Consider the following 18335-nt stretch of genomic DNA (forward strand, 5'->3'; position numbering starts at 1 on the left):
CCTGACATAATCACAGCTCTTTTTGTTTACGCTGTAATTTGTAAGATGCATAAAGTTGTTCTTGATGTTTTTGGATGCGCGGTCGTACTTTACAGTGGCAAATCTGAAGACAGGGAAAAGAAGATCATGACGTAATTCAGTTTATGTTTGACTTGACAAGGCTTTAGTGGATCTGGGTCCTGTTTCACAAAGGAGGTTCAATCAAGTAGATCTGAGAGAGACAACTCAAGAGTTTTCTGTTTCACAAAGCAGTTTGGGAGTAGCGTTAGGAAACCCGGGGAACTCTCGAGATAAGAACACGAGACTTTATCAACTGATCCCAGAAAAAAGGATTCACCGTGGCAACAGTGAACCTGAGGCGAGGCCATTTTAAAGGGACAGAAAGTCATGTGGACTATCAGAGATCCTTGACCTGGACAGATTAAAGAAGTGTTGACAAGTGTTCACATATAGTTTAATACTAATAATATTTATAACTCTGTTGTATTAAGACACAATTATGATGGGGTTTATTCAAATCCTCTTTGTGAAACAGAAAACTCAGATTTTGGCTGATTTCAGGGTTATTCAAAGCAGTTTTTAGAAAACCTGCTTTGTGAAACTGGCCCAAGACTAAACAGAACAGAAAACACAAAAAAACAAAACATTTATTGATTTATTGCTGTAGTAGATAATAAGACAGACAACAAGAGGGCAGTGTTCTCTTACTGTATCTGCCAGAGTAATGTGGGAAGCCAACTAATAATATCAACTATTGGAAAACATATAACACAATTCATCATAACTAATTAATTCATGCCATTGCTATAGAAGAATTGTGGTCAGAGAGTCACAATGAGATAACATCTGTTAAGAATAATAAAATCAGGAGGCACATCTCCCAAATGAGACAATAGATAGATTTGTTCTACTATTACTATGACACTTATAGAGAGCTTATACTGCCATCTTGTGGCTTTCATCTTCTGTTCACTGATGGCTTTTCCATGGACCACATATTCAGTGCCAGACCAGTGACTAAGAAGTACTGTGGTTAAATTGTTTGCATGTATAAGTTACATTTTGAGAAATGCTATGAAAGCATGATTTGAAAGCATGAATATTCACCTTGCCAGGCCCTCCTCGTAAACATATATCAGTAGTGGATCATATGAAGTCACAAGGACGTATAAGCGCATGTCAAACTTAAAATCTGTGGAAGAAAAGAATTATGTTCATAAACATGTGGAAACTTATCTAAATGGAGGAATAGAGTAGAAAGTATCTTACCATCTATGAGCAAAGGGTTGTGTATGTAACGTGAGACCAAGATGTTTTCATCCATTGAAATTTGGTTTGGCTAATAAAATAAGAAAAAAAAACCTTAGCATTTTGAAATGCCTATTCACTTACAGAAAAGGGGCAAAGCAGAATTACAATTATTTAACAAAAGGTGACTGAAAATTGTCTGGCTGTGGTCAGTTTTCACAAGGATTATAAAAGGGTCATTTATGAGGCAGAAATGTGTTGCAGGTGGTGAAGTAAAGACGGGGGCGAGGACGGGGGCAGCGCACCGTCTCTGCTGGATACAGTTCAGAGAAAAGCCAAACGTTTTTTTAAATGACCGTATTTCGTGCTTCCCTACAAATATCTCTCTGACATTCTTTCCACTGTTTCATAAAAATGCCTCAGAAAAAAAGAAAATCTCAGAAGAAAAGCATATGTTTTCCGAGAGTAGTTTCTTCAGAAAGGCCATTGCTTTGAACATTTGTGATTTACTCTGTAAAGCCCATTAATGTCTAATTCCCTCTGTGAAGACAGCTGTTTAAGTGCAACTCCTCATACAAAAGTCATGAGAAACAGCAACTCTATCCTTCCATATACTCTCTACACGATTCTCTTTTATGTGAATTAGACTAAACATCTAATAAACTAATTCTAGTCTAGACTTCATTTAACTTACATTGCTGACTAGATAAATGCCTCGTCCTCTGGAGGATGCTACAGGCTTGATAATCCAAGGCCCCTTGTCCTTTGCAAAACAGCCTAAGATTAAACAGAAGCAAATACAAGTTAATTCATCTCTCGTGTTCATAGAAAGAACATAACGAAACATAAAGACTTACTACAGAACTCTTGATACTCGGAGGGAAGCACAAACGTTTGAGGAACAATGTGGAAGTTTTTGAAGCCGTGGGCCTGTTGCATCCGCTGGATATTTTTATACAGGCGGTCTTTGCGTGTCAATTCGTACGATCTGAAAAGTGAGCAAGGGAGTGGATATATAATACTTCACAACTCTTTGACGTTGAGAGGACAAGAATACACACAAAAGCAATAGGTCGCCCTCTGCCCGTCAATATGATTCATCCATGTTTCAACAAGGCACCTTTCCAACCTAAATGTGCTTTGCTTTGGGGAAGCCAACAAACACATGGCCTGTTCTAAAGGATTTGAAACCTCTCAGCGGCAACATTTATAACACTGACAAGAACCGCAATACACTTTCTTTTCAAAGTTACCTAGGAAAGTGGTTGACCTTCTGGAAGTCTTGGAGGCAGCGGAGGATGTAAGGCTTTAGGTGAGATCCAGTCCACATCAGGTTGAAGTCATTATTATTTGGGTGCACCTATAAACAGACACAGGGATGAACTTCATTTATCGCTTTATATAAAGTGTCTGTCTACTTTCGACTCTTCAAACCGTGCCTAACCCCAGAACAACTTACATGACATCATTTTATTGTTTTATTTGTAATAGAAATGTTGCATGACCGCTTGATGCTGAGAGAAAAGCCAGATGTTCACAATAAAGCAGTGGTACACGCTCATCTGCCTTTGAAGGGTTAGCAGGAGTCAAAAGGCACTCAAATAAAACAAAGAGATTCAATTGTAACTGCTTAAGAAGACAAATAGCGGGGATTGTCTGCTGTCGTGCAGTGGAATTATTGCTATTGAGGTCATATTATTTTTATTCCTCAGAGCATTCCCAGGCTTTGACATTATCATTGAGAGGAAAAATGTCCAATCTCACAAAAGAAAGACGTGCATAAATAGCAGCAACTTGGAAAAACAATGTTGGTCAAATTTAAGCCGGTCGGCAAGATTCATATGATTGAAAGGACATTACCTCATGGAATCCGTGATTGGTGAGTAATCCTCGGACCAAACGGCTCTCTGTGCGTACAATCTTAAAGGCCATCTTATAGCGGTCTTGAAAAAAGACAAATGCACTATTTTTTAACTTTACAATTTAACATAAACAAATGTGATTGGATGTGAATTAATTATATGAGTCATGATGCTATGTTTATAATAGAATGTAAGTGCCACAATACCTCCAATTGAGCAAATTTTGTCATCTTTTGAAACAATGGCTTCGGGGAAAAACAGGAGAATGGGAATTTTCTTGCTGGCACCACTCCAGGCAATGCGGCAAAGGGCCCTTCTAGATAGACACATCACCCAGAATGTTCAATTCTCAAACACAATTTGCCACAAATAGACATTGCTAAATGTCTTTGTTTTTCTCTATGACTCACCAATGGCAAAACAATATGGGAGTGTATAATGATATAGTTTATTTTCTTTATACAGGTAAAGCCTGACATGTACAATTTCAATATCTTCCAGGCTGGATACAGTCAGCTTATTGTACAGTAAGGCCAAATAAGAGTTTATCATGCGTAAAGACAACATTTAAGATGGAGAAAATAAGAGCTATTAAATAATAGCACAGAAGAATTGGGATAGTAAATAGATTGAAATAATTTGAAAGGCACCTAACTTTGAAAACATCTGTCATACAACCTGCTATCTGTCATTGCAAAGCATCTTCATCCTCTTTGCAACACAAACATGATTTTGATGCCTTTCTTTTATTTAGTTGCTTGGACTTCTGATGAAGTACTTTGAGTGAGTACAAAACAGAAGTACAAATATATTATTTAACACCCTTGAAATGGATCAAGTTACATTAGGCAATAAAGGTTACAGGTGGAGTTAACACGAAGTAGTAGATTAAGAGAGAATCAGATGATGAAGGTGATGATGACTCACTTGTGTTCACTTCTTTAGTTAGTCTCACACATCAACGTGCATTTAGTAGTCATATTCTTAACTGCATCTTGACATTCAATATCAAAACCATCAAAATATATAAAGAATATAAAGCCACCTGGTCAGTGAACTAATCATTTATAGCCATTTCTGATCAATTGCATTCAGGTAACCCCACAGATGTCTGCCTGTATTTGTGAAGGGTGGACTTACTCGTGCTCATCCTCTGAGGAGGATTCAGAGTCCTCCTGACCCCGAGACACAGCAGGCATATGGCGGTGAAAAGGAGACGGGAAACCGGTACAATTCTCAAGCAGGAGAGTGTGCTGTTTTACCTTGGCATCTGTGTTCAAAATACAGCAGCCATATGAGTCATACAACAAACCTACTCATATCCTTTACTATTAGTTAATAACACCCTTACTATCAATAACACCATCTACAAAGATAATTCGATTTTTTGTCACGTGCCAAATATTTCCATTCACTGGCTTGGACAAAAACACTTGTGATATTTACGCATTAATTACCACGTTATTAAGCAATGAGCAGCAAACGACCGTTAAAGCTAAGCTATCAGCGCCATAGCTAGCGTAAACTAATACAAAATGCAAAATTACATTTTTTTTTTCAGATGGCAACGACGGTCATTTACCTTGGGTATTGAACATCTAATGGCACATTCTTTCGATTGATTTTTCTATGGACAAGCATGAAGTAGTAGTAATTCCCTTATTTTTAGCGCCTAGCTAACTGCTAGCACTGGTTTGGCAAGTAATCATCCCGGTTAATCCTTCTGGTTGCTACAACAAGTGGTTACAGGGCATGCGCAGTGAGTAAGAGAACATGTCATCTATGACTGTACTATGTTAGGGTTTTCTTATATAATACATATAGCATAGGTTCACGAAAAATTTGCATATACTGATAATTTGAAACGTAAATAGAAATGTAAATAACCATTTCGTTTCACTCACACTCTTTGAATAAGCACACCCAAGCTGCAGGTGATTGGCTTATAGTGGAACGAGGCGGGGAAATGTCATGTGGCCAGAGTGGCGTGATTGGATGGAACCATTTTGCAGGTTTCTTATTGGAGAAAACGACCGACCAGAAGAGGCGTAAACACAGATGTGACAACACAAGAAGAAGAAACACGTCCCATTTACCTGTCCACTTTTAGTCTTTACATGTGTAACGTCTAAGAAGCGCTCTCAGGTAAGTAGTGAAAAAGAATATTACATTATTGACGTCATAAAACCGTCGATTGCTTTCAACTTTCACGTTTGCCTGCTGTAGCCTACTGCTATATGGTCATTATAGCGGGACTTGTCCTCTTTTGACTTGCTTTTCTGTCCCGTTTAGTCTTGAAGCGTCTTCCCCAGGTTTAGTAATGAAGTGGAAAATTAAACGTGTGTGTTGTATTGTGTTTGACAGGTGCGTCTCACATTGGCAAAGATGAGTCGCTTTCTGAATGTGCTGCGGAGCTGGTTGGTGATGGTGTCTGTCATTGCCATAGGAAACACCGTGCAGAGTTTCAGAGACCACAGCTTTCTGTCAGAGAAGCTCTACACTGGCACCCCAGAATATGGTAAGGTCCCATTTGGGTACAAAGACAATTATAACCTTAAATGAATGAGGAATATTAGGCCTACTACTATGTATTTTAATGAGCCATGGTTCTTGTTATTATTCTCTTATTACATCTTCATGTTTTCTCACAGTGAATGGTCTTCAGGCTCGGACATTTGGAATCTGGACGTTACTATCATCCATTCTTCGATGTTCTTGTGCCATTGATATCCATAATCGAATGTAAGCCCTCTACTGATATTTCCAACAAGGTTATGTTTCTTTTCCCCTTTGACCTGTGTTTTGTACAGGCTTTACCACATCACTTTATCGACATTTGTTCTGGCATTGGGACATTTTCTGTCTGAGGCCTTCATCTACAAAACTGCACCCTTGACCATTGGTGTCATGGCCCCTCTGATAGTAGCAAGTAAGTAAACCTTTGTATGACACCACGTTTAATTGTGAATCATGCTAAAATATTGTTGTTTATGTGGGATGTAGGTTTTTCGATTATAGGGATGCTCATAGGGTTCCAGTGTTTACCAGAGACACAAGAGGACGTTGGAGTACGACAGAAAAAAAGGAACTGAATTCCACAAAACGTCTTACTGTCTTTTGCTGAGCCCCCCCATATTGTGGATGGTCCTGCTGCTCGTCTTGAAGAACATAGAACCGGTTGTAAACTGTAGTCCCATAAGATTTGTTTCTCATTTTGTGATTAATTTATAAGGGTCTTTTTTCAGACAGTTTGTTTTGTTGACTGACTATGAAAAATGCTATATTCATCTATGCATTGTTTTTTAATAAACCTGTATGTGCACTATTGTTACACACACACACACTGTGTATGGTGCAATAATACTAAATTCCTGGCATTTATTTTGGTGGCTCATTGGGCTAGCTATATAATTATTGTATTTAAAATAAATAAATAAATAAATCATTACAGATTATAAAAATAACAACACAACAATATCAGTACATTATTAAGAGTAACATTTGTAGCTCTGCGGTTTCAGTACATGTAGATTTTATACATTAAAATGACATAATTTGAGGTCAAAATTCTTCTTTGTTGCTAGATAACACCAACTGACTACATAAAGTTAATTTCAAACAGACATAAATACAATAGTTGCTTTCACACAAGTTAAACATAACAAGTCTAAAATAAAATGATGTCTTCTGTACCGACACAAAGGCTCAGAGTTAATTACGTCACATTGCATGGTAGAAAAAGCTTCAGTTGTAGTCATCTGGACTCAGTTTGAAAAATAGACGTTTCGACTCTCATCCAAGAGTCATTGTCAATAAAAGAATTTAGATCGAGAACTCCGATATTAATACTGTTCTGTGGTAAGACCCACCCATTGGGGGAGAGAGGTGAGACAAAACAGCCTCTACACAAGAGGCTTTATCAGCACAGAAGAAATACAAGTTCAGGTCCACAGAGCGCCGTGCATCTCCATCTTGAAGCCTCTAATCACTCGTTTGAAGACGGTGAGGTGAAGGTTTTAAGCAGGGAGAAAAGATGGTTTGAAAGAGGAGTCAAGGAAGCTATTTTTGTTAAAAAAGAAAGACCTTCTTTAAACAGAAATGGAGGGCTAAGGTTTAATCTTCCTGTTATTTATAATGGTATACTGAACCCCTGGAAAGGTAGAGGACATTCAGATGCTAATCAGGTACTCAGGGTGGTTGAGCCAGGGTCTCACAAAGACAAAGAGGATTCTAATAGCCCATCAAGATTCTGAATAGGCTAGCTCGGTAGATACAAGGGGGGAGTTTCTGTTGAAACAAACAACTCTTTCTACTTCAGGAAGGCTCCGCCCAATGGGTGGGTCTTACCACAGAACAGTATTAATATCAGAGTTCTCGATCTAAATTCTTTTATTGACAATGACTCTTGGATGAGAGTCGAAACGTCTATTTTTCAAACTGAGTCCAGATGACTACAACTGAAGCTTTTTCTACTATGGAACACGCCTGGACGAATGAGGGATTACACCGACATACGTCACATTGCATGAACTTAAAAGAGTCCGAAGAACACAGCCAAACTTGTATTCTGGCTCGGAGAGTAGAAAATGCTGAGGTAAAATGGCAGTTTGCAGATTGCTCCACTTGTGTACTTTTGTATCACTATAAGTGCCACAGTATATGATTGAGATTTGTCTGGAATCAGAAGAGTAAGACTGTTTTTTCTGCAGTTATTCCACATTCAGTAACTATTGTGCATTTTGTCTTATCTTCTCTAAAACTCCCACTTTGAAGTTCCTGGTGGCACAGCGTGTTCAGCAGTGTTCGGTGTCTAGACAGGGACAAGAAAATGTTAAATTAGTTTAATAAGGAATTCAATAAAGATGTTTTCATCATCTTCCACTTTATCCTGTGCAAGGTTATGAGTGACTGGGGGGGTTAAGGGGGCCTATGTGACAAACAAGCACTGCAGCAATTGGCTAAGCAAACTGTTTCTCACAGCTAATGCTAACTTATTACGAACTATTAAAATTTTAAATATATAATTAAAAAAATAAAAATCAGTTGTATTGTATTAAAGTAAATGCTGTCGGATTGTTTTTATGTGATGATTATTTGTTATTTTAATGATTTTATGCTGGACCATGAGTCTCACCGCTCTGGAGAGCAGCTTCAGTGAGAGACTGATCCACCCTCGCTGTGTGAAGGAGAGGTTTCGCAGGTCTTTCCTTCCTGCTGCTGTCAGACTTTATAACAAACACTGTTAGTCCTAAATACTCGCAATACTGACCTAACCTAATACTGATGTGCAATTCTGTCATATGTGCAATTACTGTTGGAATTCATGTGCAATTACTGTGAAATTCATGTGCAATCTATGTGCCGCCGTGACACATATTCATGTGCAATTACTGTCGTGATCACATGCAATGGTATTTATTTATTTGTCTATGGGAGTTTTTATTCATAGGAGATCTTCTACTGAAAGTGTTTTTCAGACTTCCTATAATGTTCTGTTCTGTTCTTCTGTATCTACCTCTGTATCTTCCTGCGTCGCACCAATGAAATTTCCCCATGTGGGACAATAAAGGATTATCTTATCTTATCTTATTTTTTTTATGCCTCAACAATAGAATTATAGCTTTAGCATTAAAACATCCAATGTTCCCCCTTTTCTATGAATTTAAAAAGGTCCCGGTATTCCCGGGTGTGTCCTTTCCTTGCATTTTGTTGAGTTTAGGCCTGTTGTCTTGAATTTCCTCAAATGGTAGAATAGAATACCACATATACGGTTCCACATCCCCAATAGTTGTCGGTGTAATCCCTCATTCGTCCAGGCGTGTTCCATAGTAGAAAAAGCTTCAGTTGTAGTCATCTGGACTCAGTTTGAAAAAATAGACGTTTCGACTCTCATCCAAGAGTCATTGTCAATAACAGAATTTAGGTCGAGAACTCTGATATTAATACTGTTCTGTGGTAAGACCCGCCCATTGGGAGGAGCCTTCCTGAAGTAGAAAGAGTTGTTTGTTTCAACAGAAACTCCCCTTTGTATCTACCGAGCTAGCCTATTCAGAATCTTAATGGGCTATTAGAAACCTCTTTGTCTTTGTGAGACCCTGGCTCGACCACCCTGAGTACCTGATTAGCATCTGAATGTCCTTTACCTTTCCAGGGGTTCAGAATCCCATTATAAATAACAGGAAGATGAAACCTAAGCCCTCCATTTCTGTTTAAAGAAGGTCTTTCTTTTTTAACAAAAATAGCTTCCTTGACTCCTCTTTCAAACCATCTTTTCTCCCTGCTTAAAACCTTCACCTCACCGTCTTCAAACGAGTGATTAGAGGCTTCAAGATGGAGATGCACGGCGCTCTGAGGTCCTGAACTAGTATTTCTTCTGTGCTGATAAAGCCTCTTGTGTAGAGGCTGTTTCGTCTCACCTATGTAACGTTCTTTACAACTTTCTTCACTGCATTGGATCGAATAAACTACATTGCTCTGTTTTTGAGTCGGCAACTTGTCCTTTGGGTGAACCAGTTTTTGTCTTAAAGTGTTTCCTGGTTTAAAATAAACAGGGACTTCGTGTTGTCTAAAAATTCTCTGCAATTTTTCCGACAGGCCAGACACATAAGGGATAGAGACACCCTTCCTTCTCTGTTCAGTTTCCCTTTTGTTCTGCTTCTTGGTTCTCTTCACTCTGTTGAGAGCCCAAGCGGGGTAACCACAGGCTGAGAGGGCATTTCGGACATGTTTTTCCTCTTTCTTCTTGCCCTCTGAGCTGGTGGGCACACCTTGAGCTCTGTGTTGTAAGGTTCTGATCACACCCAGCTTGTGCTGTAGTGGGTGGTTGGAGCCAAAGAGCAGATACTGGTCCGTGTGTGTAGGTTTCCTATATACTTCTATTTGGAGTTTCCCGTCCTCTCCTCTGATCGTGGAACAATCAAGAAAGGCCAAGCGATTCTCCTTAGCGTCTTCTCTTGTAAACCTAATATGTGGGTCCACAGCATTGATGTGATCAGAGAAGGTTTCCAGCTCTTGTTTCTTGATTGTTACAAAAGTATCATCGACAGGCACTGTCCTTATTCTCAGGCATAGCCCCAAAACTGTGGCTCCGCTATGTCGATGATACTTTTGTAACAATCAAGAAACAAGAGCTGGAAACCTTCTCTGATCACATCAATGCTGTGGACCCACATATTAGGTTTACAAGAGAAGACGCTAAGGAGAATCGCTTGGCCTTTCTTGATTGTTCCACGATCAGAGGAGAGGACGGGAAACTCCAAATAGAAGTATATAGGAAACCTACACACACGGACCAGTATCTGCTCTTTGGCTCCAACCACCCACTACAGCACAAGCTGGGTGTGATCAGAACCTTACAACACAGAGCTCAAGGTGTGCCCACCAGCTCAGAGGGCAAGAAGAAAGAGGAAAAACATGTCCGAAATGCCCTCTCAGCCTGTGGTTACCCCGCTTGGGCTCTCAACAGAGTGAAGAGAACCAAGAAGCAGAACAAAAGGGAAACTGAACAGAGAAGGAAGGGTGTCTCTATCCCTTATGTGTCTGGCCTGTCGGAAAAATTGCAGAGAATTTTTAGACAACACGAAGTCCCTGTTTATTTTAAACCAGGAAACACTTTAAGACAAAAACTGGTTCACCCAAAGGACAAGTTGCCGACTCAAAAACAGAGCAATGTAGTTTATTCGATCCAATGCAGTGAAGAAAGTTGTAAAGAACGTTACATAGGTGAGACGAAACAGCCTCTACACAAGAGGCTTTATCAGCACAGAAGAAATACTAGTTCAGGACCTCAGAGCGCCGTGCATCTCCATCTTGAAGCCTCTAATCACTCGTTTGAAGACGGTGAGGTGAAGGTTTTAAGCAGGGAGAAAAGATGGTTTGAAAGAGGAGTCAAGGAAGCTATTTTTGTTAAAAAAGAAAGACCTTCTTTAAACAGAAATGGAGGGCTTAGGTTTCATCTTCCTGTTATTTATAATGGGATTCTGAACCCCTGGAAAGGTAAAGGACATTCAGATGCTAATCAGGTACTCAGGGTGGTCGAGCCAGGGTCTCACAAAGACAAAGAGGTTTCTAATAGCCCATTAAGATTCTGAATAGGCTAGCTCGGTAGATACAAAGGGGAGTTTCTGTTGAAACAAACAACTCTTTCTACTTCAGGAAGGCTCCTCCCAATGGGCGGGTCTTACCACAGAACAGTATTAATATCAGAGTTCTCGACCTAAATTCTGTTATTGACAATGACTCTTGGATGAGAGTCGAAACGTCTATTTTTTCAAACTGAGTCCAGATGACTACAACTGAAGCATCCCCAATAGTTGCGCATAAATGTATGGTTTTACAGCATAACTTATAGCAGCATTTCCAGCCAAGGTGCAGGTTCTGGGGAACATAGGGTTAACCCCCCTTTTTTGGTGAAGTTTTCGCCTGTGTTGTAGAGTCTTTAACATGTTGTCAAAGACATCATTCAGATAGTATTTATGAACTTATTATTGACAGCAAAAGACCCATAGAGATAGAAATAGGCAGGAAGTACTGACGCTAACACTAAACTAGCCAGGTGCCGTTGTGGAGAGCCCATTCAAATGTATCCAGATAAATAAGTATTGCTAGTATAATAGAGTTATAGGTAAAAAACAGTCAGACAAGACCTTTTGCAAGTTAGAGAACAGAGCAACAGCATGCCAAAAATCAATCATACATATGTCCATAGCATGGATCTGTTAGGTCCATAGCCATGCAAATCAGGGATTAGCAGAAGTAGCCTTCTACACTTTAAGAAAGTTGCAAACAGGTACAATCCAATACTCTGAAAAAAAAAAAAAAGATGTACAACATGACTTAAGATAGGAATAAATACTCACTATCTGCACTGGATTCTGTAAATTGGCTTTTAGTCTTCGCAGGTCTGCTTTGATAAGTCCTACCATAATAATGATTGAAAAAATTAGTGTCTGTTTACAAAATATGAGTAAATGTTTGTCACAAATAGTGGTTATGGAGCCCAAACAGTGACCGTACACCATGAGGTTCCAGAAGTAAATTTCCCATTTTGAAAGCTTGTCAGGGGTTAATCAACTCTAGAGCTTATTAATGAGCATAATTATGACATATGTATTCAAATTTATGGTTTAAGTTCCTCGATTTTTTATGTATTTCTGACATTTAATAAAATGTTTAACTTAAGAGAAACTCTTTAATTAGAAACACATTTAGGCTTGCATAATCTGAGGTTTTTCATGTTCTTTGGAATGGATATTAGTTACCACATTAGCCTCCACCGTGCCTTTAAAGTTTAAATCTGAAATTTTATGAAAATTCTATGGGAAAAATGGATAATAAATGTACTTCCGGAACCTTGTGGACTGCTGCGCTCTCTGGATCAAGAGCTGCAAGTAGTGGTTTCCCAAACAGTCGCTAGAGGGCAGTACCACCCTCAATCATCACAGTGTAACGTGTTACTTTTTTATGGTCATTTAACATAGATCCATACCTGTTATTGTTGTTCCAATGAGTAAGATGACACACAAGAATATGTTACCAGCAAAAGTCCCCCATTTATCAACAATCTTCCCTTGTGATATGGTGAACATAATACCAAAGATCTGAAATAAAAAAGAAAAGTATTTACTAGACTACAAAACTACATTTGCAGCATTTTACAGTTTTATATACCTGAGCCGAACAGTTGAGCAGACCAGAGGAAGTTCCCTCTGACTCTGGAAACGTTAGCTCTACAGCAAACTCGAAACCCAGAGGTAAATAGCCAGTCATAAAAAATCTGTACACAGAGAGAACACTTAAATCAATCTATAATTATCATATGGATTAAATCAATAAATAGAGACATAAACACCACACAAATATAACTTTCAAGATTCTCAGATGTTTCAAGAAAGGCTGTAGGCTATTTAAGTAGTAGTGAACATTGTGCTGCACTGGCATTTGTAACGGTGACCCACCCTAAAACACCAGCGGTCACAAACACCAACCAAAGATGACCTAAATTCAAGGTGAAGGCAAACACCAACATCCCCGATAGAGTGAGGATGTACACAGCTAATGTGGTCTGTCTGGGGAAAAGCAAACACATACAAATCATTAGAATACAACAGCCCTCACTCTTGAATGTTTTCAGCAAAGTCCCTTCTTTAAGGACAGATACAACAAATTCACACATCCCCTAATTCCATCATATTACACAAAGAAAATTGAAGTTTAAATTCTTTAAACTTCAACGTACAACCAATCCATTCCCTCATATGACAATAAGAGGGTCAAACATTAGGTTTGGAACTGGGGATGCAAAGTATTTCAACATAAATTAACATTAAAAGTCATCTCAATCAATTGTGTATTCTCTCATTTTAAGCGGAGCAGATGAAGCCAAAATAGTAACGTGAAAACAAAGGTATTGTTTAAAAATCACAGAAGTTGATACCAGCATTGCTAACTGCAGAGAAGAGTGTTGTCCCTCATAAGCCTGTTCAACCTGTTAGGTGAAAAATACAACACAGTAGACACAAACATGCAAAGTGTCTTCCCCAAGGACATAACAGGACAGTATTGGGATTACTCTCAGGGGAAGCCACTGTCACACCCTTCACACTTAAAAAAAAGCCTTACTTGAAGGTTTTGGTCCTATCAAGCCAGATGCCACACACGAGGGACCCCACCATACCAGCAATGACAATAGTCAAACCAATTCTCCCAGCATTCACCTCTTCACCCTAAAAAAGTTCATATACACAACAAAACCAGAATAAACGTGTGCCATACCGGTGTAAACTGGAGCCAATATTCCGACTTAGAACAGTTTACTACAAGAACACATTTATTCCTCATAACAGATCTACTCAGCTTTCTCCTTCTTTACCAAGCATATCACCTCTACGCCAAGTGGCTTGTTAAACTGGCAACACATTCTCAGATTATATCGTTAAACTATTTTTCCTAACATCAACCCAGGGCCATGAGTTGAACCAGCGAATCCTCTAGTCTTGATTAGGTTCATTAGGTTTTCTTATGTAATGATATTCTAGTTTCTTATGAACAGACCTGTGTTTTTATGATACAGTGTCGGCTGCACTCTGTAGCCTGCCTCAGAAGACAGCGCTATCGTCCTACTGCTCCAAGTAGGAAGCAAGCTCAAAATCAGCTGAGCAAGCACGTCACAGTAATAAGTGACACTTCTGAGGAAGGCGGCTGAGTGCAGCTGAAACTGCCAAGGTATGATAAAACAGAGGTCTGAATACCAGTAAAGGTATAATAGCAAATCCTCTAGTTCAGGAATAAATGTTCTATTAAAGGGGTACCCGAATTTATTTAGTAAATTAGTCACACACTGCACACTGTCTGCATCTCATGATAAAGTATTCTGTCTCCTCAATGTAGAAATCGGCACAAGTTTCACTACAAAAAGCTGTTCAAACCTGAGCCTGGGCCTAAAAATATATGATTATTTCTATTATCAATGTGCCGAAGGATTTGTGAGAGCAAAGAACAAGGATTTCAAATAACTACTTCCAATTTTGCAGTGTGAAAATGATGCTTTAAGTCACGTTGTATAGCACCAGGAAAGCTCTTTGTAGCTTATCAATAACAAATAACTTGAAGCTGAATACAAACAAATGCTTAAATGTATTACCGTACTCTTTGAAGCTGGTTGCAAACATATAAAAGACCAAATTCAAATGAGGATTTTGTTGCACTGGGACTTACGGGATAGCGTTCTATAATTATCCGGTTCAGCAGTGTCGACATAGAATAAAAACAGCCAACATTGAGCCCTGCAAAGGTTAGAAATCAATTACTGTACTACATTCACCTGTAAGGCAAAGACATAAAAAAACACTCTTAAAACCCAGTAGTTTTGATTAGTAAGCAGAATACAGTCAATATCAGCACATAATAGGAGACCCACCATAGCTGACCACCAGAAGCATGAAGGGCTTGTTTTTCAGCAGTCTTAAGATTGAAGCAGTGTAAGAATGTTCATCAGGATGGACGCTTCTGGCCTGGGCTTGTGCCTGGCTGGGTGGAAGCTCGGGTTCTTCCTGGAAGACTAGAAATATAAAGAAATTAAGTTCATTAAAAGATGCATTTTTGGAAAGCCACAAGATATAAAACATTGAAACGAGCTTTGAGACAGAGACTATTAGAGACTTATTACTGTCTAATAATATAATACTTACCACCATTTGTGCAACATAGTAATAATCAGCTTTCCCACTGCTGGTAAGGCTCGCTTTCTCTCTCTTTCTCTCTTTTTTACAGTAGAAGACGTACAACTACAGTAGGAGACGGTTAAAACAACACTGCTGATAAACAATATCATTCAAATATACTAAGTAATAACGGTTAAATGTTTAATTAGCACAGGTTACCCCAATGTCACTTTTCCAAACAAGACACATGCAAAACACAAGGAAAAATCAAACCAAAAAGGATAAACCGGGTCATGACTTGTTATACCTTAAAGTGCTTACATCAATTTTTCAATTTTCAAATTTGACAGGTCAAGTGCAATATATAACAATACTTTTGTTTTCTGGAGATGTCGGTATATCAAAGGGGTTAATATCTATCCATACCGATGTATTGTTTAATCCCTACAAACAACTCATAAAGACTCACCAAGGACAACAAGGACAAAGAGGACAGTTGCTACTCCTGCAGTGATGTAAAACATGACTCGGATGTGATGTGCCAGCTCGTCTTTATCCTCAATATTTGGGACAAACATTGGCGGAACCAAAAAGCCAATGGCACTGCCCAGCTGTGGGTAACAAGCACAACAAGCACCGTGACAATAGCACAGAAAGCCTTGAATACATGACTAGCAATAGCAATAGAAAATGTACAGAAAATAAAGTACAGGAAAAGGGCTGTACAGTATAAAAATACACTTGAGACATTCAAGTAGTATTTAGTTATTTAGTGGCTGTGCTGTAAAATGTGAAGTAACTGTATGCCTAATGTTAAAATAAAGTTCTAATCTTGTGAACACCCCCTTGTGTCGTATCTTGTGGAAATTGGGACTCGTACCATTCCCTGATTTTGGTTGTAAAAATAGAAAATACAAGAATTCAAGAAATCTAATTGTATTTATGTGCTTCTTGATTTGGAAATGTGTAATTATTCTACTTAATGGGAGTTCTGGATGGGTAAAATGTTGTATCTTACTGGCCATTAAAACTGAATGTCTGAGGACCATTTTTATTCAGATCCTTTTCATATGATTTAGATTATAACAGTACTTGAGCTGAATCACACACCTGGTTTCCCATAACCCCAATGGAGCAGGCAGTGGACACCTCCTGCTGCCCGAACCATGAAGATGCCAGTCTGGACGGGAGGCCGAGGAGGTAAACTGTGGCCACTGAACATACAAACTGACCAAAAAAGGTCATGGGAAACATGTGCGGGTCAGCGGTGCCTGTTTTGATCCAAGCTCCAATGCAGTTGAAGGCTGAGCCCACTAACACGATCTCCCTCAGGCCGCGCTTGTCCAGCATCCATGTTACCGGTAGGATGAAGGGAATGTATGTGAGGAAGTAGATCATGGACAGCCAGTCTATGGCCAGAGAGTCGATGCTGTAGAAGTGCATGAAGATGTCGCTGATGATGCTGTACTGCAGCCACATGAAAGCATTACTCATGGAACACAAAGAAAAGATCAGCAGCATGAGCCAACGCCGCTTGTACAACTTAGTCTCCATGAGTGGGAAGAGGTGGGCTTCAGACTCCAGGCTGACACTGTCCTGTTCTGAGGGTCTCTGGTGGTTGTGCTCCCCCAAAAGAGAACTGCTTTCATTGTCCAGGGAGCAGTCACTAACTTTTCTGTGACCGTCAACCCTATATTTGACAAGGCCATCCTTATCATTCATATCCTCCAAGTGTGAATCTGGAGAGAAAGAGAAAAGCAATTTCTACTTATGAGTTGGGATTTCAGCTGGTCCATTCTAACCCACTCTTTCCAGCCGTCCTTGTTAAATATCAGGGAGGTTTTATGAAAAATGTAAAAACACATAATTACTCATAATCACATTAATACTTGTTTGAAGGCTTTGTCGTATTTTTCAATGTAAGAACTACCCATTGCTCATTTGGAGAACGGGTCAGATGAACCTATTTTATGGAAAATAGGCCTTTGTGTTTTATAAGAGACTACAAAGTCCACAAAGGCTTGTACATTGAAAAGTCATCAAAAAAGTAGCTTCTCAGCATGATTCTACCACATATTTGCTGATGACACATGTTGAACATAACTGAAAGAACATGGCTAATATATACAGCCTATATTGTATAAAATAACAACGTTGTTAAAGTAATAGTAAAAAACAAAGTCATCTCTTTTACAATAAATAAAAGAGATTTAGAAATCTGGTTTATTTGGATCATGATCGAATGTCCTGCCAAACTACCCACGTAATAAGATAAAATTTAAAAGAAAATCCTGAAAGAATGTACTACGTTTCTCCTCAGATCTCTAAACGATTTCTATAATAACTGAAGAATGAATGCTTTTAATAGTATAATGTCACATGAAAATAATACTTGGTAACTTGTTGACGTTAGTTTATTCATGCTAGTGTTAACTTGCCTCACTCTGTTTCTGTTTATCATGTTTAAATGTTAAAAAGTGTCCTACCTGATGCAAAGTAGAGTTTATAAAGCTTTAGGACCACATACTAGTAACTTAAACACTAGTATGTCCGAGAGAGATCCGGAACCAAGTCTGCCCTGCCGTGGAAACAAACTGTACAATACGGTGTGTGTTGTGCATGTATAAAGTCTAGAGAGAGATGGTCATGGTAACCAATAGTAACTAACGTCCACTACCGGCAGCCATGTTGCAGTGGTAAAACCCACTGAAGAACTCATACAAACTGGGAGCTGGATTTTTTTAAATTAAATATTCCCATTAAATAGTTTGATAATGGCACTTTTCATTTTGTCCCGTAGGCTTTATTGGACAGGACATATGAGGATGAAATGGGGGATGAGAGAGAACAGAGGACATGAAGTATATAGTCAGTGTTGGGATTCGAACTCACGTGTTCTGCGCCTAAACCACTCGACACCGGGCAGCACGATAACTGGACTTTTCCATATTTGTACTATCTGTAATGCCCATGTCATATAAAAACTGTATAAAATACTGTTATTTAAATCCTGTTAAATAACTATTTAAAATCATATATTTATATAAAAATGGCCTCATAGAGA

General features: G+C 38.9%; 3 protein-coding genes across 3 annotated transcripts in view; 1 reads left to right on the forward strand and 2 right to left on the reverse strand.

Annotated features, from left to right (window-relative positions):
• The window catches only part of ttll5 (tubulin tyrosine ligase-like family, member 5), a 39340-nt gene extending 34940 nt beyond the window's left edge, over positions 1-4400 (reverse strand). The window contains exons 1-9 of the mRNA XM_072458028.1: positions 4251-4400; positions 3317-3423; positions 3109-3191; positions 2502-2608; positions 2106-2236; positions 1943-2025; positions 1270-1339; positions 1108-1192; positions 2-103 (exon numbers count right to left, since the gene is read on the reverse strand). Coding sequence (XP_072314129.1) covers positions 2-103; positions 1108-1192; positions 1270-1339; positions 1943-2025; positions 2106-2236; positions 2502-2608; positions 3109-3191; positions 3317-3423; positions 4251-4309 — 827 coding nt within the window. The 5' untranslated portion in view covers positions 4310-4400. The remainder of the gene's footprint in view (position 1; positions 104-1107; positions 1193-1269; positions 1340-1942; positions 2026-2105; positions 2237-2501; positions 2609-3108; positions 3192-3316; positions 3424-4250) is intronic.
• A 777-nt stretch (positions 4401-5177) lies between these two features.
• erg28 (ergosterol biosynthesis 28 homolog) lies at positions 5178-6333 on the forward strand. Its single transcript, XM_072457793.1, has 5 exons — positions 5178-5255; positions 5475-5628; positions 5762-5852; positions 5921-6039; positions 6114-6333. Exons 2-5 carry the CDS (start codon positions 5496-5498, stop codon positions 6200-6202), a joined length of 432 nt encoding a protein of 143 aa, XP_072313894.1. The 5' UTR covers positions 5178-5255; positions 5475-5495; the 3' UTR covers positions 6203-6333.
• A 1243-nt stretch (positions 6334-7576) lies between these two features.
• On the reverse strand, positions 7577-17005 carry flvcr2a (FLVCR choline and putative heme transporter 2a). The gene is made up of 10 exons (XM_072457787.1): positions 16382-17005; positions 15741-15882; positions 15028-15168; positions 14826-14893; positions 13731-13834; positions 13067-13177; positions 12780-12885; positions 12598-12709; positions 11969-12027; positions 7577-7920 (listed from the first exon to the last, which is right to left on the reverse strand). The coding sequence occupies exons 1-10, from the start codon at positions 16991-16993 to the stop codon at positions 7864-7866; spliced, it is 1512 nt and encodes a 503-aa protein (XP_072313888.1). The 5' UTR covers positions 16994-17005; the 3' UTR covers positions 7577-7863.
• Positions 17006-18335: the final 1330 nt, after the last annotated feature.

This window comes from Eucyclogobius newberryi, unplaced genomic scaffold, assembly GCF_026437365.1.
Source record: "Eucyclogobius newberryi isolate DKJ021-1_F unplaced genomic scaffold, fEucNew1.0.hap1 SCAF_21, whole genome shotgun sequence".
NCBI lineage: Eukaryota > Metazoa > Chordata > Actinopteri > Gobiiformes > Gobiidae > Eucyclogobius > Eucyclogobius newberryi.

Bases quoted from the DNA above. Each gene is read 5' to 3' on its own strand.
- erg28 (XM_072457793.1), top strand. From the start codon at position 5,496: ATGAGTCGCTTTCTGAATGTGCTGCGGAGCTGGTTGGTGATGGTGTCT. The intron at 5,853-5,920 runs GTAAGCCCTCTA...TGTTTTGTACAG, and splicing joins ATTGATATCCATAATCGAAT to GCTTTACCACATCACTTTAT. The intron at 6,040-6,113 runs GTAAGTAAACCT...TGTGGGATGTAG, and splicing joins GGCCCCTCTGATAGTAGCAA to GTTTTTCGATTATAGGGATG.
- flvcr2a (XM_072457787.1), bottom strand. From the start codon at position 16,993: ATGAATGATAAGGATGGCCTTGTCAAATATAGGGTTGACGGTCACAGA. The intron at 12,710-12,779 runs GTATATAAAACT...TTTTTATTTCAG, and splicing joins TGCTCAACTGTTCGGCTCAG to ATCTTTGGTATTATGTTCAC. The intron at 7,921-11,968 runs GTGAGTATTTAT...GTCCCTGTCTAG, and splicing joins TACAGAATCCAGTGCAGATA to ACACCGAACACTGCTGAACA.